The sequence below is a fragment of the Desmodus rotundus genome, chromosome 11, assembly GCF_022682495.2.
Source record: "Desmodus rotundus isolate HL8 chromosome 11, HLdesRot8A.1, whole genome shotgun sequence".
Taxonomy (NCBI): domain Eukaryota; kingdom Metazoa; phylum Chordata; class Mammalia; order Chiroptera; family Phyllostomidae; genus Desmodus; species Desmodus rotundus.
This window is the reverse complement of record NC_071397.1, coordinates 87,848,230-87,873,283: the sequence shown is the minus strand read 5'-3', so window position 1 is coordinate 87,873,283 and position 25,054 is coordinate 87,848,230. Positions and strand designations below refer to the sequence as shown.

The window sequence follows — 25,054 nt, the reverse complement described above, 5'->3', positions numbered from 1 at the left end:
CCTTTTAAATTGGGTGGCAGCATACTCTTTGAAAAAGACTTCTATGTTACTGCTGTATCTTGGTTAATTTTGTTCTCCAACTGAGAAGGGCATATGTTCATTTGTTTTCCCAATGCACGCATGCTGACGGGGCAAATAATAGAGCATTTATAGAATGCCAGCCAACTCTTCGAGTGAGATACACTGCAAATCAGATTAACTCTACAAACACACCACCCTCTTCATTCATCTGTGTCTTAAAAAAAAAAAAGGCAACCCAGAGAGCAGAGCGATCAACTTTGGCGTTAGGACTCACAACACAGTGCTTTCTGTAGCCTTCGGATTTTGATGGCTGTCCGGTAGGCAGAGAACCGTACATTATTCAGGTCAGCTGAAAGGAAAAGGGGACGCATTCAAAAGCATGCTTAGTACTTATGTTGAATGGCAAGAAGGGATTTGTTTACTTCAGATGTCTATTCACATTAAAAAGTCTTCCCCTAAAATCCACATCATGGATTCAAGAACATCATTAAACATTCATTAGCACCATGGCGAGATGCAATCCAAGGCAGTGCTACCCCAAAGATTCTGAGAAAGGAAGAGAAAGAGAATGAGGACAAGGAAACACACCTGGCCTGTGCACTGTTGATGGCTTAGTAAGGACATGGCACTGGGGAGGGCCCTCACTCTGTGTAGCTAAGAGGGACTCTCCTCCAGGGCATCTTCCTGAGGACAATTAGTTCTCTGTCACCAGGCTGTCCATCTGACTCCTCCGGAAGTTTCTATATTCCTCCATTCTGATCTATTTGCTTCCTCTGCCCTTGCATAGATCTGGTCAAAATTATCCTATAGTCAATATTTAAACCTTTGGGAATAATAGATTATTGCAAAGTTTTTCTCTGTCCCCTAAAGACAGACTAGCAGTGGTAGAGACTAGTGGAGGGAGAAGAAACCTCAGAAATCATTAAAATTTGACTTCTCCTTTTGCAAACCAGCAGATTTTCTCTCACTTGTTCAGCCTTTCAAGCCACCCTCACTCACTGTAATGCAAGTTCACAAAGGAGGCTGATATTTAAAGAGATAAAACGGGATGCTCCCCGTGTTGAAATGGGAGTGGATGGGAGAGCCTTAGGGTGCTACCACCCCATCTGCAGCAGCACCTTTGCTCCCAAGAGAAAACTCTTCCAAAACGGCTGGACCGACTGAGGAAGCAGTGTGTGTGTGTGTGCGCGCGCGCGTGTGTGTGTGATCAAAGTCATATTCTACTGGAAATCTACAAGATCAGAATTCTATCTCATGAGTTTTCTTGCATTTTTACATTAAAGGGAATTTAGCTCTCTTCATCTCTTCTTAGAATAAATAAAATTAAGCTAGCTAACTTAATAAGATTTATTAAATAAAGAGTGAGCTAAAAGCAGGTTTAAAAGCAGTGGATTAGAGATTCTGTATAATTGTTTTAGTTTTTTTATTTTCCACACAAAATTGGAGAGTAAGACGACCCCATATGAGGGAGGTAAAACCTCTAATTATATTCCTCCTTTTAAAATCATGCTTTTTTTGGATCATACTATTTCAAACCTTACATCCTCGTAAGAAGAAAGGTGAAACCTGTTTACTTCATTGTCCTTAGAAATTCACCTGTTTTTATATGTCATTGTCATGATCCCTTAAACACAACATGCCATGGAGGAAAAGCTGGTGATTAGTTTTCATTTAAAAACATACCCTTTCCATTTAATTCATTACTGTTAAATACAACAACACTCACCAAGGGATTGGAAGAGTTCAGTCATTTTAGGGTGATCCCAACAGGTTGTCTGTGTTTGATGGCTGGGGAAAAAAGTTAATAAATTTAAATGAAAGAACATGTACAATAATATATGCCACACAGAAAATACATGAAGAGAATTTTTGTTAAAATTTTTTAAAATACCTGCAAAATTATCTCCATGATGGATCACTCAGAAATCTGGTGCCCAGTCATTACTTAATATTTGAAATAATAATACATTTTTATTTGAGCAATTACATTGTAAAATTACAGGTGAAAATGTTTTCTTTCTCTATTTCAAAAAGAATTACAACTCAAAATTAAAACCTAGTTATAAAGTGTGGCTGTCAGGGATCCCAGGGCATCATGTTTGATGAAGCCAGATCAGCACAGGCTCTAGAATAATTCTGTTTGTGTTAGGTGGATGTAGATTCTCATCCTGAACAAATCCTCCAAGAGCAGAAGTGCCGTGAAGGTCATCAAACTTTAACGGTCCTAATTGAATTTCTGAAGAATAGACAAATGAAGAGTTTAACTCTGAATAACAATAACTCACAATCTAGTGAGTCTCCCTCTTCTTCAACCTGAGTGTCTTCCCCTTTTCCTCTGTGGGGAGCTAGAGAACCCTAGAGTTGGGATAAGAATTATTTTAAGCTAAAGACATCTGAGATTCCACAGAAGTAGAAAGACGCCTTCTCAGAGCTTCCTTTTCCTGACTAAAAGCAGCGACTCCTGGGAAAGGGGGTTCTTGTAAATCCCCTCTTTGGCGGGGAGTTTCGTGGCCATAAAGAGGACAGAAAAGCCACTTGCACCTGCATAAACAAACATTATCACAAACTTTCTCAACTCATGTTTGTTCTCCTAAAAAAAAAAAAAAAAAAAGAGTCTTCCTGGAAAAAACCTACTGGTTTTTCTCATAGGAACGTTTCTCCACACCTCTTTCCCCTACTGAGTTGGGTATATGAGTCCTACGTTCAAATTCTAACCACCCCTTTGAGTCACTCATCACTAAGCACAACTTCATGTGTGTGCACTGTGCATAAATTGACCCTTTCCTTTCTCGTAATAATTTGGGTTGCTGGTTGATTCCCAGTCAGGGCACATGTCTGGTTTGCAGGCCAGGTCCCCATTGGGGCTGCGCGAGAGGCAACCACACACTGATGTTTCTCTCCCTCTCTTTCTCTCTCCCTTCCCCTCTCTCTATAAATAAATAAATAAATAAATAAATAAAATAGATATTAAACACTTTTTTCTCATGAACCTTATCCTTCACTTTAAAAGCAAGGTTTATATTTTCTCTTATTCTATAGATTTCAAAACTAGCTCAAAGAATTAGAAGTCTTTGGGGGAATAAGATGGTAAAACAGATCAGTGTAATGCTGGCATTAGGGTCCTTCCTTGTGTATGTGTGTGTGTGTGTGAGAGAGAGAGTGTGTGCTGATCGACTCTTAACATCAATGGGTCAATGGCCTTGTATTTAAAAAGTGTACTGTCCCTCATCTGGGTCAGAATAGACTAAGAACATTTTATAGGTCTCAAAGGACTTTTGGATGACACTCAGTTCTTATAAAACTGTTTGGTAAGCTAAGTGAAATGGCACAGTACACAGAGAGAAACATTAAAATATTCCTACACTCGAATTTAAGAGAAAACTTTTAAATCGATGTAATATATCAAGAGGTGGGGTATGTCACTGGAGAAAGGATGTAATCACAGTCATGTACATACATGTAACAGAACCCCCAAATAACATGATTTACTTGAAAAATATAAGCTTTGAAATTGACTATGTAAAATACCCCGGAAATTCCAAAATCTCAAACAAGGTAACATATCAACAATGCAAAGATCTGAATGCACTGAAGTTGTTTCGTTACTGGTGGACAGTCGGTTGGAGCCCAGGAAATCTCCCTCACTGGCCGGGGTGGGCAGCAGGGGAAGGTTATTACACGAAGCATGCAAAAAGCCCTTACCCCACCCCTCCAATGCCAGATTTGGGGTGGGGCCAGAGGAAGGAAGGCACATATGCCATAGAAGTCAACATGGCAGCAGGGGGAGGTGCTGGAAAGAAGCCTGTCAGTCTCACCTGGGGAAAGAATGGATTCATTGGGAGGTGGACCCTCCTGAAGCTCGCGAAAGTGTGGGACGTTGATTGGTCATTTTTGAGAAAGCACCTAGTCCATCCCACACCCAAGCTAATATAAACCAGGGGGAACAAAGAAGGCTCTCTCTCTTGCTCCAGGCTCTTGATTTGCACTTGGACAGTGTACTCACCTGTTCTTTCCATGGGCCATGTGGTCTAAGCAGCCACGTGGCCATGGCCTCCAGAAGGAAGCCTCCCTTGCTTTCTGCCCACCTGGTGATGCATTTACTGGTGCGTTCACACACTCTGTCCGGGGAGTACGTGGCCTCGCAGCTCTAGCAGCTGCGTGGCTCGTGGCCTCCCAGCAGCCCGAACAAGCTAAGCTACCCCAGTGACTGCTTAGCAGCCACCTGCAGGCTCCAAAGGACTGTATTTTATTTTATTTTATTTTTTTATCTTTTTAAATTTTTATTGTTATTCAATTACAGTTGTATGCCTTTTCTCCCCATCCCTCCACCCCACCCCAGCTGAACCCCCCTCCCTTCCCCACCTCCACCCTCCCCCTTAATTTTGTCCATGTGTCCTTTATAGTAGTTCCTGTAATCCCCTCTCCTCACTGTCCCCTCCCCACTTCCCCCTAAAGGACTGTATTTTAAATTGGAACAGGAACTGTGGGCAATGGTTTTTACTTAGGTCTGCTGAGGACCATTGGAGTCCACGGTTTTACACAGAAAATGAGCATTGAGACAGGAGTCCACCATTCTCCCAAATCGCATCTGAATAAAACCTTTCTTTTTTTCACCAGCAACTGCCTCACGACTTAGGCTTTTGTGACAGCAGGCAAATTGTCCTTTTTTGTTTCTTAACAGTTTCACCTAAAATTCTTACTACCGATAGTTGACCCAGAGCTTGATAAAAACACAGGATCTTGGACTCCTATTCCTACTGAATCAGAATCCTTACCTTAACGAAATCCCAAGGGATTAATCTGCACATTTAAGTTTGAGAAGTACTGACCTAAAAAGCTTCTAATGCGTGACTGAAAGTGAAAAATTAAAACTTAAAAATAAAATCAATCTCTAAATTTCATTAATGAAACAACTTCTTCTCATCAATGAGAATCAAAGAAGGATTTGCTGGAAATTTGGTATAAATCAAACAATTTCATCATGGGCTCCCCATTTACCAGTATGCACTTGATTTCTTGTCTCTTCTTTTGATTAATGTCAAGCCCCATGGACTACTTTCTAGACACAGACAACCCAGTCTAGAAGACCACACCAAGGCTCAAGAATCACACAAGCTCTGAGTAATGCAGAGCCAAGCTTTACACTTAAACAGCAAGCATAAATAATTACACTTTCTCTCGACTGACAAGTGTGGAGCGTTGGCCAACAACCCCTATGGAAGCATGAGAAGAAAGTGCCCCTGTGCAGTCAGGCAGTGGCCTGAGAATTCAGTGAGTACACGGCTTGCGAACAGCTCCTTTTAGTGAAACCACTAGTGGGAGCTGAGGGAACACACGCATTTGGCAAACAGATGGAGGGAGAGAAAAGGCATCCCCCTTTGTGAATTCAATACCAGTTGATTCATTAGGCAGAACTGCCAACACTGAAAATAAACACAGCCTCTGGTTACGAATGCATAACTGCAGCTTACCAACAACAGTTAAAACAAAATGTAGTAGATGCATTTGGCTGATGGATTCTCTCTCATTCTTTGTCTCTCTTTCTGTCTGTCTGTCTGTCTGTCTCTCACTCTAAGTGTGTGTGTGTGTGTGTGTAGGGGGAGGATATTAAAGCCAAAGCCACACTCCACCCAGAAGCTCACAGTATTCGAACAGCTGCAGCTTGTTCAGCTCATGCAGCCAAAATGCTACCAGTCCTCACTGAGCAGGCGACCAAACAGAACTAGTGTGCCCCTACCTCGCCGCCGCCACCCCCAAATACAGCAGGTTAACTTCTGGCCATTCTCCAAAGGCGAAAGAGGAGTGGGACCTAATATTATGAAGTTTGATAAACAGTAAAATAAAATTATAATTTTGTTATAAAGACCCTCTTTTTAAGAGGAAACAGACACAGAAAGCTGCTCAAGAATAAAGCAACAATTTAAAACCTAACAAAGCAGCAATTAGCAGCTGAGTCCAAAATCACAGGAAGCAACAATAGTGAGAATCTGTGACATTAACTGGGGCACCTGGCCACTAGGGTGCCGGCAACGCCAGTCTTGCTTGTGTGGGGACCACTGTGAAGGCTTTTGATATGAAGAAAAAATTAGTGGGTGTCCTGTGACATTCAAATTGTCTTTGAGCTATTTTAAACTCAAACAATGAAGGAAACTGATAGTAATGCAAATGATACTTTGTCCATAGAAATGCAAATTGTGTCCACCAGAATGCAATAGATTACTGTCCTGTGGATATTGACTACTTTGTCAGCTTTGCACCTATCTGTGGATTCATTTCAGCAACCTTGACTATAAGGATGCACTACTCAGTATTCTCCTTGGAACTGTTATAACTTCTTACCTGTTCCCTTGTCAATTAGTGGGTTAAATGAAAGCTTTGACATATGTTCTTTTTATATTTATATGACTCAAGATCTTATCTATTTTTACTGCATTTAAAAATATTTTTTATTTGTGAGGTATCACTGACATATAACATGGTGTTAGTTAAAGGTGTACAATCTGTTGGTTTGATACATTTATGTATTGCCATATGATTACCATTGTAGCATTAGCTAACACCTTTATATCCCACAATTATCATTTCTTTTTTGTGGTGAGAACACTTCAGATCTAGCAACTTTGAAATATATAATATGGTTTTGTTGACTATACTTACAATACTCTGTATTACAACTCCATTCCCTATTCTTTCTTCCTTTCTTTTTTTTTTTTTTAGAGAGGGAAAGGGAGGGAGAAGGAGAGGGAAAGAAACATTATATGCAAGAGATACATGGATCAGTTGCCTCTTGCATGCCCCCAACTGGGGACCTGGCCCACAACCCAGGCATGTGCCCTAACTAGGATTCAAACTGGAGACCTTTCAGTTCCCAAGCTGGCCTTCAACCCAATGAGCCACAGCAGCCAGGGCTCCATTCCTATTCTTAAAATTATTGTTCAACATCCAGAACAATCCCGGCTCATACCTGTTGTCCTCTATAATTATGAAGTGTCCCTTTACTGGTGTCCCAGTTGGGAAAACATGTGGTCCCTGTATTAAATGGACTTTAATGGAAATCAGTAAGACTAATAAGTAGTATATCCTTCTACTATTAGTTCATAATGTATTCTGATAAGTCACACAAAGTAAAATACAAGATTATACATCAACAAATAGAACATAAAAATGTTGTTTTACAAAACTGTCCATTATGAGGCAACGAACCAAAAGCAAAGCATGTGCAATTTTGATAGATCATAATATGCCGATTTCCAGGCAAGAGACTGCTCTGAGGAAGACACTCCCAAACCCATTTGTCCCCATTACAGTGGTCCTTGTGTCTTTTCCCACGAAACCTTAAGAGATGATGAAAAGGCATCCTGTTTGTCCCCAAACTGATGCTTAGCCAAACACTTGTTACCTATCTACCCAAATTTATACTTGAAACTTGACTTTGTGAGCTTTGCCATTTATCATTCTATTCGTTATAAAGCATATAAATGAAAAAACTTAAAGGTGAGTTTGTTAAAAATGAAAATCGGGGAAAAAGCACTGTGTACACTGCTCTGGGATACGACAACTTCAGAAGAGATGTATTTCTTCTTTTCTGCGCACAGTGAACAATGACACACACTGGGTCAGGATGTGGAATATTAATCATAGTAACGGCCCACTGTTTCAGTGTCCAGTTTGTACCAGGTCATCTTCCAAACCAGCACTTTTCAACTGGTGTGCCACAGCATACTGGTGTGTGGCAAGAAGTTTTAAAACACGCAACGCTGGCTATTTAGTCAGGGGCACTGGCCTCTTTTCCCTTAACTGTCAAATAAAAAATGGCAATAGTCAATACAACAATGGTTGTCCGGTGTGAATGAATCAAAATTGTACCTATTTTTTTTGGTCAGATTTGCAAATTTTTTGGTGTGGCACAGAATTTTAGTAATTGGTTTACATATACCATGAGATTGAAAAGGTGGAAAATCACTGTCCTCAATTCTTTCTACATGCAAACTTAATCTGCACAACAACTCTATGAGTTAGATGCCAATATTATCCCCATATTTCAGATGAAGGAAGGTAGGGCAGAGGACACTTAGGTAACTTGCTCAGGTTCACATAATAAGGAAGTACTAGAAATGGGATTTGAAACCAGATTGATCATAAGCCTGAATTCTTAATATGGAAGTATACTTGCAAGACTGAGGTTTTAAAATGTTTCTGATGAATCGGAGTCCACCATTATAATCATTACAAACAACCTCATCTCCCTTGCTTCTCTCTCACTCCTGGCAGAACGCAAGCAGGGATCAGCTCAAATGCTTGCCTTCTCCACACATGATCAGCTGTGCATGAATACAGCTGCAGAAAAATTGCTCAACAGACAGACTGATTTTACTCAAAATACTTGACTTCAAGCCTCCAGTGGCCAAATGCTGGTGAATGCACTACGTTGCCTAGTAAACTTGCTTTCCCAGGCCCCAAGACGACAATTTCCTACTGCTCCTCTCTCCCCAAACCTAAATAAGTTTCTCTCCCTGCCTTAGCATCATTTAACTTAATCTCATGCTTTACTGACTAAAAACCATCAGATTAAAATTCCTTCATCTTCCCACCAGTGAATCAATAAACGTCTAGCCATCTGCCAGATGGTCTCTTTCTTTCCTCCTGTAGCTGAGGAATTGTCTCCCCTCCTACCAAAGGCCAGCTCTTTCCAAAGATTTCTAAAAAACTCCTGTACGGGATCATCAACCCCTCTCTCCTGATACTACTCTCAGTATACAAACATGAAGGATCTACCATGTTGATATACATGTGTGCACATGCACACTCACCCCGACCTGGGATCTCCACTTCCTGCTGGCAATCACCCTGTTCCTCTTCTTCACAAAATTCTCAGTTCGGGATTGTACATCCTCATGGCCCACTCACTGCTCAGCCCACTTCTACCTGGCTGCCAACTTCACGCCTCCACCCAGACGCATCCTCTCAAAGTGACCAGTGAACTCCACGTTACCAAATGGATTGGCTGCTTCTCTGTCTTCATCTCACTAGAGCTCTCCCCTCAGGACGGAGAGAAATAAGGAAGAGACAATAAACTTCTTAAGTAAATTCTCTAGTGTGGTAGAAACTGAGAGGTGCTATAAAAACAATACAACTTGCAGAAAATGAAGTTTGCACAGGCAAAAATACAGGCTCTGCTAACACCCTCTGCACATATGCTTTAAAAGTATATGTAGCAATCAGGCAGGAGCTCCCAAGTAATCAAATGTGCAATCAAATGACTAAAGTATAAAGAGTGAAAACAAAGTTTGGCGATCTGATGTGGTGCAATTCATCAGCTGGATCTTCTCAAAGATTTAAGAGGTAACATTTTCATCTTGGGATTTATAATCCCCTCAAATCTTTGTTTCACTGGAGACGAGGATGTATGAAGAATTTGGCACACTTCCATCAGGAATGCTGATTATTCCTCTGTGTGTATTTGTGGGTGTGTCTGAGTCGGGGCCCCTGGCGAGGGGATGGCGGCACAGACAGGGAGCTGTTTGAGGAGTAAAAGTGTATGTCCCTCAGGTTATAGGGAACTCCGCGAACCTTCACAAACACTTTCTACTGCTTTTAGAGGCAGAAAATACAAGGTTATACTTTTGGAAACATAAGTATAAATCTAAGGGAAAAAACTTTTAATGCCAACGTTTTAAGATAAAAAAAAAAAAAACTTGTTCAAAATCCAAATAAAATATATGCTTCTACTCGATAATAGAAATTGTAAAAGCATAGAGTCTTCCTTAAAAAATGCCACTAGCTTATCATAATAATGAAGACACAGGCAGGAAAACCAGGTCGCAAACAATGGATAACCCCACACTGTTGGATGCAACTACACAACTACACACTGCCCTTAAAATAATTTCACTCAACCGTAGAGACAGAGCATGTTAAGGGCTGTACAGAAACAGAGGCTGGAGCACACCCCCAAATCCAAACGTCAATATTCCAGGCATTGTAGATAGACCATTTGTCACAAGACAGTAAGACCAGGCTTGTTCATGTTTATTTTTAAGTAAATTAGCGGAATCAATGATCAGAACTGAAGTGCTCGGGTGTGCAAGGAGGGACAGGTGATACTTGCTTTGAGGGCGCTGAAAGCTGCTCTCGAAGAATACACACGCGCACACTCAATAAACACAAGGGAGCCTCGAATCTGGTACCATCTCTCCCTGGGCCCAGAACTCTTAGGAGCACCCCCAACCCAGCTCTACCTCTCCTCTCCCTAGACCCTCAGGCTCGGCAGAATCAGGCCATCATTCCACACTCCCAGGGCTGTGGTTGCCTTGGCCCTGGGGGCCCTACGAGCCCTACATGCCCCTGCCTGGGGGGTCTGACCCCAGGGTTATGTTCCCATCAGAGTTTAATTTAGCATTGTATCCTTTTAGCTTGTCTTTTAAAGTGAATCTATATCATTTAGGCTTAAAAAAAATGTACTACGTTCTCTCTCATGTGTGTTTTAAAAGTGAAATTAATTCTATGTTTTTGTATATGGTAGTATTGAATCTTTTACTGTATCATTTCACTTCATAGAAACAGTGCAGAAAAAGATACTCTTTATTTCACAATTTAGTCATTACTACTTGTGTTAATTTTAGTGACTATTTTAGAAATAGAATCTTTACAAATTAAAGTACAGATAGCACTCTTCCTCCCGTAATGGCCCCACAGTAACCCTTCCCGTACCTTAGGGGAGACTTTCATTGACTGTGTCCCTGACCTAAAACTCAAGCTGTACAGTGAGTCTCATCCTGTTCTTACAATGCAACGGAACTGAGTAACTGAGAAGACTTCCAAGCCAAAAATTCCACTTCGTAGTAGTAACTCTGGTTCCAGTGATGTTTAGATAAATGGCAAGAAAGGCAATACCTTCCCAAGTCCTGAAATGGTCAATATCTTTCCAAGACGATGTCAACTTTACCTAAATTGCCTCAATAAGCCAGGACACTGGTAAATCCACTGGCAGATGCCCAGTTATGGTTTGCCAGTTTCTGGCTGCTGCAGGGCAGACTGGCAGCTGCTTAGTTTCTGGTTAGCCAGGGTCTGCTCATTTGTCTGAAGCTGCCTCCAAGCCCTGGAGGGTCAGAGATCCCCAGGGGCTTGCATTCTCTCATAAAGCAATTTCAGTCTTACCTCCTAATCAGCAGAGTTGGCCCAGGGAGTTTTAAATATTTATTTTCAATAAAGATGGAGGCACAGACCATTTCTTGGAAAAACAGGCTCTCCAGGTATGTTCTCTTATGCTTTTTCATTTATTTGTTTATCATTAAAGCTCCACTCCAGGAAAGTGACCCAAAGTGTGCCCAAAGAGCTCCAGGTAAAAATCAGGAACAGAACGGATGCCCTTCTCATCCTGATGGAGGAGGAAGAGGGAGAAGACTTCTGTAGAAAGCCTTTTGGAGGAAACTACATGTATCTTTCATTGTCCATTATATCTTTGTTATGGATTTATTTTGTTCTGGAATGAGTTATCTGTGTGTGACCTTTAAAGATAAAATGCTTTTCCTTCCTTCCTCCCTTCCTCCCTTCCTTCCTCCCTTCCTTCCTTCCTTCCTTCCTTTCCTGTTATAGCCATACCTCTGTTCGCTCTGACTTTCCTGTTATTTGAGCATCCCATTGCTGCCTCTTTTCTCTGCTCTTATTTAGGGAAGAATTGTTTCCCCAACATCATCTAAGTGGGGACCAGGATTCCTTTAAGAAATAAGCATTAATTCTCTCCTTGAAACTGTACACATACATCCAGATTAGTATATGCAGTTTATAGAAATAAACAGCACAACTGCATAAAAAACAGCTACTGGTTCTTCAAGATTCCATTTACAACTATAAACATTATTTTTCAGGAATCTGATGGATTGGGGCCATAGAGGGTGCCCCTGGTGGGTGAGAAGGGTGTCTAAAAGAGTACTGCAGGGTCAGCCACAAGGGACGCAAAACCAGAAAAGGAAAATATAAAGAAGATACAATGAATTGAGGAAAATCTTGAATAGTCCTGCTCTTGAGGGGAAGTTAGAGTAAGTCAGAAAATGTGTGTAAACACAGATTAGTTAACACATTTGTACTATTGAGAAATGTCAGTTTTAAAGAATGTGGTGTGTATCGTCTATAAAATCAGAGATTACTAAAGTGTTCATGTTAAAGCTGTGTGTGGGACTGCACTTAGGATTCTATAAAGAACTAAGGCTTGTGGTTCAGATCCTAGAGGGAAGAACAGAGCAACAGAACTGTTAAGATGTGAGCATGAAGCCTGGCACGAGAGCAGAGCAATCACCTGTACCAAGACTAAGGCTTACTGACAAGCCATGCACTGAGGTTCAGAGAAGACACTGTAAGGGAAGAAAGAACACCTATTTCTTTGCTACACCTTAGTAAATTCTTTTTTAAAGATTTATTTATTTATTTACTTTTAGAGAGAGGAGAAGGGAGGGAGAAAGAGAGGGAGAGAAACATCAATGTGTGGTTGCCTCTCACACACCCCGCACTGGGGGCCTGGCTGGCAACCCAGGCATGTGCCTTGACTGGGAATCGAACCAGTGACCCTTTTGTTCACCGGCCAGCACTGTGTCCACTGAGCCCCACCCATCAGGGCCACCTTACTGAATTCTATGAAACAGTATGGCTTACTGACAGGCTGCACCCGGGTATAGGACCATCTACTCAAAAGCCAGCTTTGCTGACAGAATGACAGAATTCCCCCGAGCATGAGAATGAGGAAAGGGATTGGAGGGCCTCAGTCCATCTCCCCAACGTGGAACTGTCAGGATGTGACGGGCAGGACTGTGGAGAATGACACCTTCCTCTCTACAGAAAAGCACCCTTGTCCTTTACCAGATCTCAGTGTAAAATTTCCTTGAACATGTATTATCCTGCAGAAAAGGCAGTGTGGAGTACTGGAGGAAGCATGGGCCTTGTCCTGGGACAGCTTCATGCTTAATGCTGGCACACAGTAGGTGTATAATAAATGATAGCGAGTCTATGGTACAGAAAAAAATGTTTGCTCATATTTTCCCCACTTGACTGCTCCTTCTTAAATATAATCCTTCATCCTATCCATGCTGCTTATGTGACTAGAAATTTCTATTCTCTACCTCAACATGCTGGGAGCAGGAGGCAATACTGCGTAGTGCTGAAGAGTTCAGACGCTGGAGTTGGTCCCTGGGTTTGAACACGAGCTCTTCTTCCATTCATTGGCTCTGTGATCTCAAGCAGGCTATGTGGGCTTGAGATCGAAGCCTTGCCTGGAAGTGGGGGTACTGATACCCTCCCCTCCCCCAGGCCACAGCGAGGACTAGAGGGTAGGAGGGTCCGGGCACAGGCTTAGCACAGTGGCTGCCAAGCAAACATGCAAACAATAATTTATGACAATGATCATTATTATCACCTGCTGTGGCTTTTATTATTATTATTATTACTACTATTATTAATTATTCTGGAAAAAAATGAAAAGCAACAGGTTTTATAAGATTACTATGACATTTTAGGAAAGTTCAATCCAAAGCTGTTGTTATTCACCATTCCCTTTGTACCTAAAACTCCCTGCGGGTTCACTTTTATTTGAGGAAATAAACAACTTTGCCAAACACAAACACATGACTAAAAATTCACAAAGAAAGATCTAGCTTTTATGGTAGGTTTTTTTAAATTGTGAAAGGAGCCAGAGGCGTTTCAAAGTTTCTTAAGCTGACAGAACAATGAGCTGTCAATGGACCATGCTAGAAAGGAAGAAAAACCAGATCAGTTTTGGAAAGTCTACCTTAGAGGCAGCAAATGGTAAGTTAAACATGAACTTACATGAAATGTAAGCTAAACATGAAATGTTACGTTAAACATCTTAAGTTCAACTTAAGATATTAACATAGAGGGGCTTGTACTACATTTACTCCAATATTCTATCATTTTCTAGAAACACATCAGTTATGGGACCATTGCAATATACCTGAAAATAGTAATAAAGAATAATCTAGAAAGAGAGAAATGCATTTGGGAGTCATCGAAGTATGTTTTAACTAATTTGGAAAATTAAAATGGGAAATAAAAATATTGTCCTTTCAACTCTTCTGCTATATTCTGACATTAGAGTATATAAAACTGCATACCTCGATACTGACAATATCTACATTTCCACCTTAAAACTATTTTCTTTTTAGTCAAATTAATACATTCTAACATACTCCAGGAAAAAACTGCTTGCATGAAATTTATGCTAAATTTGTTTTTAACATTATTCTTCTGCTTACTTGTTCAGCCATGCAAAGGCAAGTACATATTAAAATCCTTTTCATTCATCTTTTACTTGCTTATTAATTTATTTGGGAATTCAATTTTGTTTTCATAACAATCCCTCATCTGGAAATACTGGCTCATATAAATCCACCTCTCAAGATTGATGTTCCTTCTTCATGAGGAAATAAAGTGATGAGTTATATAAGAGAGCAAGTAATGCAAAACAAGATTTTTTAAAATAAGAGAATTCATTCTATAGACATGGTCAAATTTCTAAATATTTGAGAGCCCTAAAAAGCTCTTTAACACTAACCCTACGTGTATGTGTGTGTGTGTATGTACCTATATTTAAGAAAAGCCAATCTTGTACCAATGATGTTGGAGATCCTTCAGGATGCTACAGTGCTGCAGGTCATAATTTAAAATATTGGTCATCACTTATTTTATATAAATTGGAGTGCTGGTTATAATGCTTCAGCCAATGAGACAGACACCAGATAAACCAGCTTTTGCTCCACTGGTCTGTCCCATAAAAACTCATAGACTGATTGAGGATATAATCCTACTAGATCCTATCAAAACTATAAAAATTCTGAATTATAAACATTCTGACTTAATGTAATTAATTCTCAGTTGGTATTCAGAAATACCTTTTCATAGCAGTGCTAGAATTAAGGATGGATTTTTAAAGGGCCAAATCAAATTGATAACCACTGCAGTACATGACCAAGTAAGAGATTTAACATTCTTTTTATCTAGTACAAAACAAAAATCTGCCTTATTGGATCCAATTCACATTTTTTAAAAAAATCAGATGATACAGGATTCTAGGTTAATTTTAATTAATACGGATAGTGTAGGGTAAATGGAGTCAGTCTGGCTCCCTCACCCAGATGTCTGGGGAACTAAGCAGCATTGCCATAGCCTTGAGACAGGGTCTGATAAACTGCATTCCCACAACAATGAGTGGGCTCGCATGCACAGAATCATGCTGTGCTATATAGTGCATCCTGGCATCCTGCTGGTTTTGTGTGCACTTAGTATATAAGGGGGTGAGGGCTTCCGCTGGGGACATGGCAGCTTACAGCACGAGTGGCTCGCCCACCTATGAATAAAGGCACATCAGACACCCCCATGGCTCGGGACTTTTCTTCCTCTGCCCAATCCCAGAGTGACCCCGCCAGCCTCGACCGGCTGCAGGACACATGGACTTCTAGATTTTGTCCAGTACATGTGTTGGTTTTCTATTGCTGCTGTAACAAATTACCACAAGATAACTATCACCATGGGCTAAAATCAAGACTGTCTGATCTGTGTTCCTCTCTGCAGGCTCTAAGAGAGAATCACATTTCCTTGCCTTTTCCAGCTTCCAGAGGTTGCCTGCATTCACTGGCTTGTACCTCCTGCCCCACCTTTATGTTACAAAACATAGTCACATCCAGGATGTGGTCATCTTCATGTTCAAGTCAATATTCACCCAGTAAATTAAAATTCTCTATTATTATTATTACCATTATTATTACTATTATTATGAAAACTTAAAATTGAAAACTGTGAATTCGGATCAGATTATTGCATCTTTGCTCAAAAGGCACATCAATTTTCCCAACCTCAGATTTCTTCCCATTTATGCTTGCACAAAGCTGACATATATCCCTGAGTTTATCACAACTCAGCACACTATGGATTGTACACTGATAAAAGCATTAAATTCCCCTTAGGACAATGTAATACATATTGCTCATTACATCTGTTAAGTGTTACCATAAAATTACTTATCTTTTTTACCCTGAGGCTACAGCTCAGACACAGTAAAGCCTTCATAAGGAAATACTCTTCCAAAATATACTGACTTCACACAATTTTTCAGGAAGAGGCACTTTGGAAGAGTACATTGTTAGTGTTGGCATGGATTCTGGAGAAAGCACACGCTGTTTTAGAAAGCACATAAAGGAAACTTGGCCCAGGAATCTTCTCCTTCTTGCTTGCGGTCACCCGGCTAATCTGAGACACAGCTGACCCCTGATAAAATAAGTCAGCATGTTCCCCACAGTTACGATGCCATTTACTTACACATGAAATAGAGTCAACTAGACTCTTCATCACCCGGTCATGTCCTAAATCAATAGCTTCGCTACTTTATATCTCAAGGGACTGGAAAAGTTGTATTTTATCATTCTGTCCATGACAACACACAGATTCACCCAAGGATCAAATCGTAACCCGACCCTGGGTAAATTATACAGAGTTTAGAAAATGTTACAATGAGGAGAAACTTCATATGTAAAAAGGAGAAACTGTACCACTGACCACAAAAATGAAGGATAATAAGCCTAAACTCAAACTGCTGATAACTTCCAAAAATCAAAGAAAAACTTGAAAATGCTGAACTTTTTCATGATAAAAACACTGTTTCTTTTGGTGGATTAAAAGCACTTTTGAAATAGACGTTTTGGAAGAAATAAAAACTGCTTTAGAATCATACAGTTTGAGCAACATCTGTATGTCAAGAGTACTTAGAAATTCTGTCATTTTCCCCAAATATGTCAACACTGGCTCTAAAAAAGTCAGCTAAACACACCTATAGCCCTAACTTAATAAGCTACAATTATCTCTCTGATTTTAAATGAATTTTGCTCAAATATTAAATACATATACTATCTACATAAATATATAGATATATAAGTTCCTTCAGAAAATAGGACTGAATTCCACTTTTAAAAGCTATAGAAGAAAAAGCCTCTCAAGTTATCAACATAACTTTATTCTCTTGGTTCGTAAAGGAGAATGAAAATCAACTTACTTGATGTAATAGGGCACTTTATTGTGTGAAATGGATCTTTGCCACGGCAGCTGGACTGAAGCTGAGGAAACAAGGGAAGGTTATTGGAAACACGGCTCACGCCACAGCCTCCTGCCTTAATGTGAAACAACTGAGCAGGGTTTACAACAAATTCGGTGAGAACTGCTCTGGATTCCTACAGTTAGGAAATCTGCAAGCCAAACAAAGAGTCACTTTAAAAAGTTCTACAAAGCAAGGGAAGACCCACACGGGTTCCATTTCCAACGCTACATCTAACTAATTGAATCTGTTGATAAAAACGCTTTTTAAAACAATCAAGTGTTATTGTTTATAGTCAACACAGTTTAAAACTTCGTGCCTTTCATGTCCTAATAGGCCACGGACTGGTACTGGTCCAAGGCCTGGTGGCTGGGGACCCCTGTACTAATAAACAAGCAAATTTGAAAAAATAAATAAAACCACAATTATCACTAGACTCTCACAGAACCAGTTTCCACCAATGATTCTCTCCAGAATTTTATGTCATATTAGTGCCTTAAAAATATAGAGCGTTCTTAACTCTGCAAAGCATATTTAAATCTATTTGTTGATAAGGAAGCCAACAAGATACATACTAAAGCTCCATTTGATCAATGAGAAACCAAACACTCAAAAGATGGAATAACCCTCCCAAGTAAATGGCACAGCCCAGTCAGACGCGACCTCAGGATTTCTGACTGCTGGTCCAGTAATTTTTCTATTCAACCATTCTTCCTCTCTTTATAAAATATGAGGACTCTCTTCTCCAACTATGTGCATGAAAGTACAAAAAGGGGGTGAAAACGTGGAACGAGGTATATTAAATTTCTCATTAGAGCCAACCTCATTTCATTGTTGGCACCAGGCTAATAGGCCAGTTTCTATTCTGTGCCTAACTAAACACGCTCCTTTTATAACCAGGGCTAACGTCCAAGAAATCTAATAAAGCCAAAGATTCCAAGCAGCAAGGGATAACAATCGTTACATTTATTAATTGGGATTTTGTTTACCCTTCTTGATTCATTTTAATAATTGTTTTGATTTGAATAACTTTGACCTCCTTGGGCTGGTGCTGGACAATAAAAGGCGATGTGCTTGAGGTTCACAGTTTCTACAATGTTTTATTTCCTATGGAAAATGAGTTTGATTTTTATTATCAAAGAATGGTTGCTAGGTGAAAGTATAGGGTTTCATCAGTGCTAATAGATGACTAAACCTTTATAACAGAACTCTAAATAGAGTCTCATTTCCTTGTTAAATTTCTCTTTAATTTGGTCTTAGTGCATAGCTTTATATTCTACAAAAGTAAGTGTAAGAAATCTGGAGTGATTCATACCAAGTGAGTAGACTGCAAAGCTATTTACTTGGTCAACATTAGTCGTATCCAAGCTTTGGAACTGCATCCTGGCACCCAGGTGGACAGTATATTCCAGGAAGGACTCCTGATCACTAAAAATAGACCATCTAAGGGCTCAGGTGTGTGAAACAGACTGGGGAGGCAGAGGGAGGGAGGGACGGAGGGAGACAAGGACAGGGAGAAAGGCGGGGAGAGATGGGTAGGGAAGGGAGGGCAGGGTTTGACTGATTGGGAGTATTCTTGAAACTGTGAGAGGAAAACCTGACCTTTAACTGAGGTAAAGGAGATTACCAACCATGACAAAAGATTAAGAGAGTATATAACTGTAATCAATTAGGTTGGAGGGCATGGTATTACTTCAGTTCTTTCTATGGTTATAGATACAAAGAACTTACCATAATTGGGAAATAAGCTTTGCCTTAAGTTATAAACTTCACTTAAACTGAATTAAGTAAACTGTTTTCTTACATATGTTTGCCAGAGACAATGAAAGGAAAGGAATTAACATTTAGCAAAAGCATTTGTACCAAGAACTGTGTTAGGTGCCTTGTGTAACTCAATTATGTTTTTTTGTTTAATTTTCAAGGCAATCAGAGGAAATAAGTATTATCATAGTAATTTTAAGATAAAGAAATTAGCTTTCAGGGACGACAGTTCTGGTAAAAAGCAGAATTACTCCTACAGGGTCCAGCCTACTTGAGTATGGCTGGTAGGGTAATAATATGGGTGTAATAATTTATAGGTTTACTTTGAACATTTCACCTAAAATGTCATATGGTGTGCTGAAGTGTGATATTGTTATGTTACAGGATTACATGCTTATGATTTTGTAATAAAAGATTTTATAATAAAGAAAGGGCGTTACTTGTGCCGGGCCCTGTATATATACATATATATTTTTTAACCTAATCTGGTGACTCCTATGTTCTCTAGTTTCCTCAATAGTGAGTGATAAAGTAGGAGCCCCCATTATTTACTCAAGGTCTCACTACCAGTACCTAAAATAAAAAAATTCAGTTAGGGAATATTGCATAGAAATCTGCATATGTGATTTGGCTAAGTCTGTAATTGCCCGAGCCGAAAGAAAGCTAACTATGATCACACGGAGCCTAATAAAGTCTTCTCATGTAAAAAATTTGTGGGGAATGAAGTTTCCCTATGAAAGGTGCAGGTGGATTTTAAACTAATATACACTTTTTAAGGAGAAAAATTAATTTCAAATCTTGAAATATAAAGGTGACTTCTTTATTGTGAACAAGTTCATAACCTTTGCATTTGACATAGCAATGATGATATGATACTACAGTAGTTATCATCACAGATGGTTCAGGGAACCTATTGGTTTGACCATAGCTAAAGACAAGTTACTTTGGCTCCACTTCAAAGCCTTACGAGTTATGACCAGGTTATTACAAATAAAAACCAATAAACAATATTGTCATTAATTTTAATATATACTTACAAATAAGTACATCTATTTATAGCAAAGAATATGGCTTCTTGAGTGAAAAGCATGCTGATCCATTCGATTAATGAGGTCAGTCAACTTTATCAGTACTTACTAGAGAGAAAATGCTGAGAAGATGGTCCGAAATCTCTATGGGCTTCCTGAAGCTGTTTCAGACGATCATCCACAGAAACCTGCATAAGACACCCCAGAATAATTTGATTTCAAAACAATAACTTTAACAATATCCTTGATTTAAATATAATGGTAAATGATGACACTTCCCAAGATTGCTTGTATAGACTCCTTTTCTATCTCTGAAATCGAAACATGGGGATGAAAACAGACTCCTTCCAGCACCAAGTGACAGCAAACAGTGCCAGGCACTCTTCTAAACAATTTCTATGAATTAGCTCTCTTAACCCTCTCAATAACCATAGTGGGTTAGCATTATCATGGTGATCGCCATTCTATAGAGGAAGACGCTGGGAAAGATAGAGGTGTCCGGGACGTAAAGTTAGCATGCAGCAGTGCTAACACTCATCATCAGCTCACACGGTGCCAGAATCTATGCCTTTACTGTCACTCCGCTTGGCCTCAAAAGCAGTTAGTTAAGGTCCACAGCATCTTAAGTCAAGATGAGGCCATGGGGTCAGTGGCTATTCTATTTTGTAAGAAAGGTGGCAAAAAGTGCTACAGGCAGCAAATGAAAGTCTAAAGTATTCCAAGGGAGAAAACAGGCAGATAGATAGAGAGATGGATGAATTAGGTGATAGAGAGACGGACAGACAGACAGACAGACAGACAAAGGCAGATGAGTATGGAACATCTTATTTTCCTCCATGTTTCTGTCCCATCATCTTGATTTGGGGGCATTCACATACCCGCAGATTAATATAGTCTATATATTTATTTACACACATTGTATGGTTAACTCTCTACATTATGAATACGCTAAGAGTTAGTACACTGAGAAACTACTGCCAATCAATAACACTTGCACAGAGCTACTGACACTTCCATGTCCTTTTACCCGGTGTTTGCCTCTGTAGTGCTGGTAAGCTGTTCCACTTATGTTGCCAAACTTACTTTCAGCCCTCTTTAAATGAAAACTGTGTACCTCTGGCTCACTGGGCAGCTCTGGTTTCTCAACCGGTTGGCTATTTAAGTTGCATTAGCAAGTACTTTTTCTCGTAAGGCCAAAAAGCACTCCAACACCAAAGTTTACATTCAGGAGGAGTGGAGAAGATGCTACTGCCGAAATTTAACAGTGCTGTCCGGCAGCATAGATCTTCCCCCGCTTACTCAACCAGCAGCTAACACCTAGGCTCTAGCAGTCGCCAGGCTCAGAGAGAAGGAAGACAGAATACATATCCCCTTTTGAGCGTAACACATTCTCCGACTTCTAATCTTTGCAGGTGGCGATAATAACTAGAATGGGAAGGAAATCAAGACGGACCACAGGAATGCCTACATAAAGATGATGACATGGAGAAATAAAGCAGAAGAAAACGGGAGTATAGGTCAAGCATTTCTGCCTTCCACTCGCTGGAAAAGTTTGTGTGAATTTAACATATCCTGATTTACTAATCCCAGATTATTGGTACTCTTTCAAAAATAGAAGAAACAGTCTAATACTATACAACTCATTTCTTACTTACTTCAATTTCATGAAGAAAATATGAACCGTTCTGTGTTTCAATGTTTGAATTAATTCAGGAAACCTATTATACCTTAAAATGCATCTATGTCCCACCTCAAAATTGCATATTTATCTTATTAAATATCACATTTGAGGCCTACAATATACAGAGAAATTAGTAAGAATTATTTTTTTCATCTCCCCCTCAAATTGTCCTTCTGGTTTTCAGAAAAAAAGTGATTATTATAACTCTTAGGAACTGGCCGTGGAATGTGACAAAGCTCCACAAAGATGACCAAACCCTAACAACTGGCATGAGCGGTGACTTGCAAATACTGACACATGGTAATACTCAAGAGGGTTCTTCATGGTTTGGCTCTATTAAAATGGGACAAGCAAGTAAGATCTAGAGTCATTAAAACAACTACATTTTGGTGCTGGCTGGTGTAGCTCAGTAGATTGAGCATGGGCTGTGAATCAAAGGGTCCCTGGTTCGATTCCTAGTCAGGGCACATGCCTGGGTTGAGGGCCAGGTCCCCAGTGCGGGACGCATGAGAGACAACCACCCACTGATATTTCTCTCACTATCTTTTTCCTTCCCTTCCCCTCTCTCTAAACATAAATAAATAAAATCTTTTTTTAAAAAATACATTTTGGCAGCTAAGATCTCAGAGCTAAAGGTAAACACTACAACAGTATAAATGCGTTAGCTAAAAAAATTGAGCAAGATACTTTAAGAACAAGCAGTTGGAATAAGAAGGATAAAGACTTCCTTAACTTTTCAAAAGAAATAAAAAATAAATGATTAAAGTAAGAAAAATGACTTCTTTATAAGCCATTATGGGAAAAAATGTTTCTGTGACCTACCATACATTTCAATTACTGTGATTTATTTGACCTTTTACAAGTTCCTAGCATATAAATAGTACATCAAAAATTACATTAAAACTTACAAATAAATGAGGTCTTTGAGTTTAAGATACTGAAAGACAGCTGATGTCACATGCTATGAATCCATTATCAAATACAACCAATAAAGAAAGAAAAAACGATGGTATGTGGTACAGAATAGAGAGTAAGGTTTAAAGATCCACCAAGGTACAAACATATATAATGAAGAAGAATAAGCTGATACCTGCAAAAGTTTCCAACGCATGTTAAGGTCATCTAGCTGACGAGACATCTTTACAGACGGGTGCAGGTCAAGTGGGGACAGCTGACTCGATAAATCATTCATTGTTTTAACTTTTAAGTTGATTGGCGCAATTTCTTCCCTAAATGCCTGGAAGGAAAGGACAATAACAATGTCATCAGAAAAGCATGTAACCAAAGGTAGCAGTTAACTTTCCTTCCAAGAAAATGGCAGGGTAAGCTGAAGCCAACTACAGTTGCTCCGTCAACGACAGATGACTCAGTTCAGGTCCTCGGCACCCAGCACCACCGGCAAAAGGGTCTTCCTATGGATCACAAACAAACTAAAACGGAATGTGAAGAGAAAAATGATCATGCAAACACATTTAAGTGACTACGTATTTCCTTCAAATCCTTCATTATGTACAATTTAGTCTGGAAAATGTCATTATTATCCACTTTACTAGTTTCTAGTCTTGATTCTATCTTTAATTTCTTTCATATTTTTCTTTTTTCCTTTCCTCATATGGCTACTGTAGTATTTTTTCACCTGATATAACAATTTGATTTTAACAAGTTTCCATTTAAAATTAAGTTAGAATGTGGCCAGTAAAAACAACTTCCTTATCCTCAAAACCTATGCCTATTATATTACACTGGAGAGGTAAGACTGTCCCTTTCAAAAATGTTTGAGATCACTGGTTAGAGACGGGGCAGGAGGAGCGGAGTCTATAGGAAAGAGGTAAATGAAGCTTGGAACTGACAAGTGCCACCTCTGAGCACAGCACAGAGCTGGTGTGGGTAGGGATGGGGAGTGCATGTGAAGAGAGGAAGAAAAACAAAACAAAACATAAACCTGGAGCCAATGACAGTCACATGTCCTGTGAGAGCAAACAGAATAATGAGAACACTATGTTTTCTCCATTCCCCGCAGAAATCCACCTGCCTCCATGTTCATGTTCTCTTTCCCAACAGCCTTGCCTAGATTCTTCAAGACTCAACTCAGGTGTCCACCATGCACCCCATTTCAGAAAAGATTTCCCTGACGCCCCTCCCATGGTTCCCCAGTGTTCTCTCTGCCTTCTCCAGACCAGACAGGACATTCAACTAGCACCTGCCTGGACACACAAACTGGGTGTTACAATAGAGGCCACTTTGATTGTCCGGTGCCATACCATCCAGTTACTATTCATTTTAAACACCATTCCTTCTCAGAGTTCTTCGTACAGGGAATTATAAGCAGCCGTATTCTCAATGTCCCCCCTAGAGAGTGGAAGCTACATGAGACAGACACCCGACAGTATTCAGCACAAAGTTTGCCACACGAGAGGGCAGAATTCCTTTCTAGTGATGCTGGCCCATCAAAATGTTATCTGAGGCAAGATTAAGCCAACATGGAACTGGGAACAGAATTGGGTTCTAAAAAAAAGAGCTGTATATTTTTATTTCTTTTGGTACATCACAAAATTAGAGTTAACCGCGTACCAGACTTAACTTGTAGACATCCTGTTAGCATCAGCCCTCAGGTTTTACCATTTCTACCATTCCCATGGCTAAGAGACCAGGCGCATGCCTGAGAGATGTCTTTCCTCTTCTTTCACCGGTCAAAGGTTAGTGAAATATTATCTATTAAAGTGCTTAGAGGGCTATACAATTTTATTAAAACACTGCAAGTATTGATTTAGCTTCCTTCTAATGAGTATAAAAACAGCCCCTTTAACCACTCCCTCCTTCCTTCTCTCCTGCACCTTTTCTAGTTATCCTATGTAATTCTTCCTCACATGTCACATGTAGGCTAAAAACAATCATTATGATGGATGAACATCAAAATAATATTAGGACCATAACTATTTTCAAAAGCAATTACTTGTAGGCAAATCAGAGAATATGTTTTAGTGTTTCCAAATTACTGAACATGCCCAAAGCCACATAAAGAAGGTCAAGGTGGAGAGTCAGAAGGGATAGATCTGGAGCCAGAGTGTGAGTGAAAAATGTGGACGGTGGACGCAGCAGTGTCTAAATGACATTTGAAAGAGCAAACCTGAATTCAACACACCCAAGAAATATTGCCACAACTCTAGACATCAGCATTTCCAAATCCAGGATGAGGAAAGCTGACAAAGACTTGAGAATTGCTGCAATGTGGAAAAGGAGGGAACTGGGAGGTGTGTCCGTTTTTCTGCATGGCTGACACGAGACACTGCGCACACGGACAAACTACAGTCCAACAAGAAAAGCGGTGAAATGACGACAAAAGGATTTTGTTAAAATAACATAGGCCTCAGGAACCAATCATTGAAATAGAAGCGTGGGACAGAGAAAAGTGGGAGTTAGGATGGGGAAGGAGAATTCTTCAGCCTGGGCTTCAGAGAGACCTGGCCTCCCCCT

The 25,054-nt window shown here is 39.9% G+C and overlaps 1 protein-coding gene across 9 annotated transcripts in view; it reads right to left on the bottom strand.

Annotated features, from left to right (window-relative positions):
- The window catches only part of UTRN (utrophin), a 448,258-nt gene that overhangs the window by 72,408 nt on the left and 350,796 nt on the right, over window positions 1-25,054 (bottom strand). For all 9 annotated transcript variants that reach the window (XM_053914383.2, XM_024551943.4, XM_053914384.2 and 6 more), the window contains 5 exons: window positions 22,671-22,817; window positions 20,009-20,087; window positions 17,072-17,132; window positions 1,748-1,809; window positions 296-370 (listed from right to left, as the gene is read on the bottom strand). In XM_053914383.2, coding sequence (XP_053770358.1) covers window positions 296-370; window positions 1,748-1,809; window positions 17,072-17,132; window positions 20,009-20,087; window positions 22,671-22,817 — 424 coding nt within the window. The remainder of the gene's footprint in view (window positions 1-295; window positions 371-1,747; window positions 1,810-17,071; window positions 17,133-20,008; window positions 20,088-22,670; window positions 22,818-25,054) is intronic.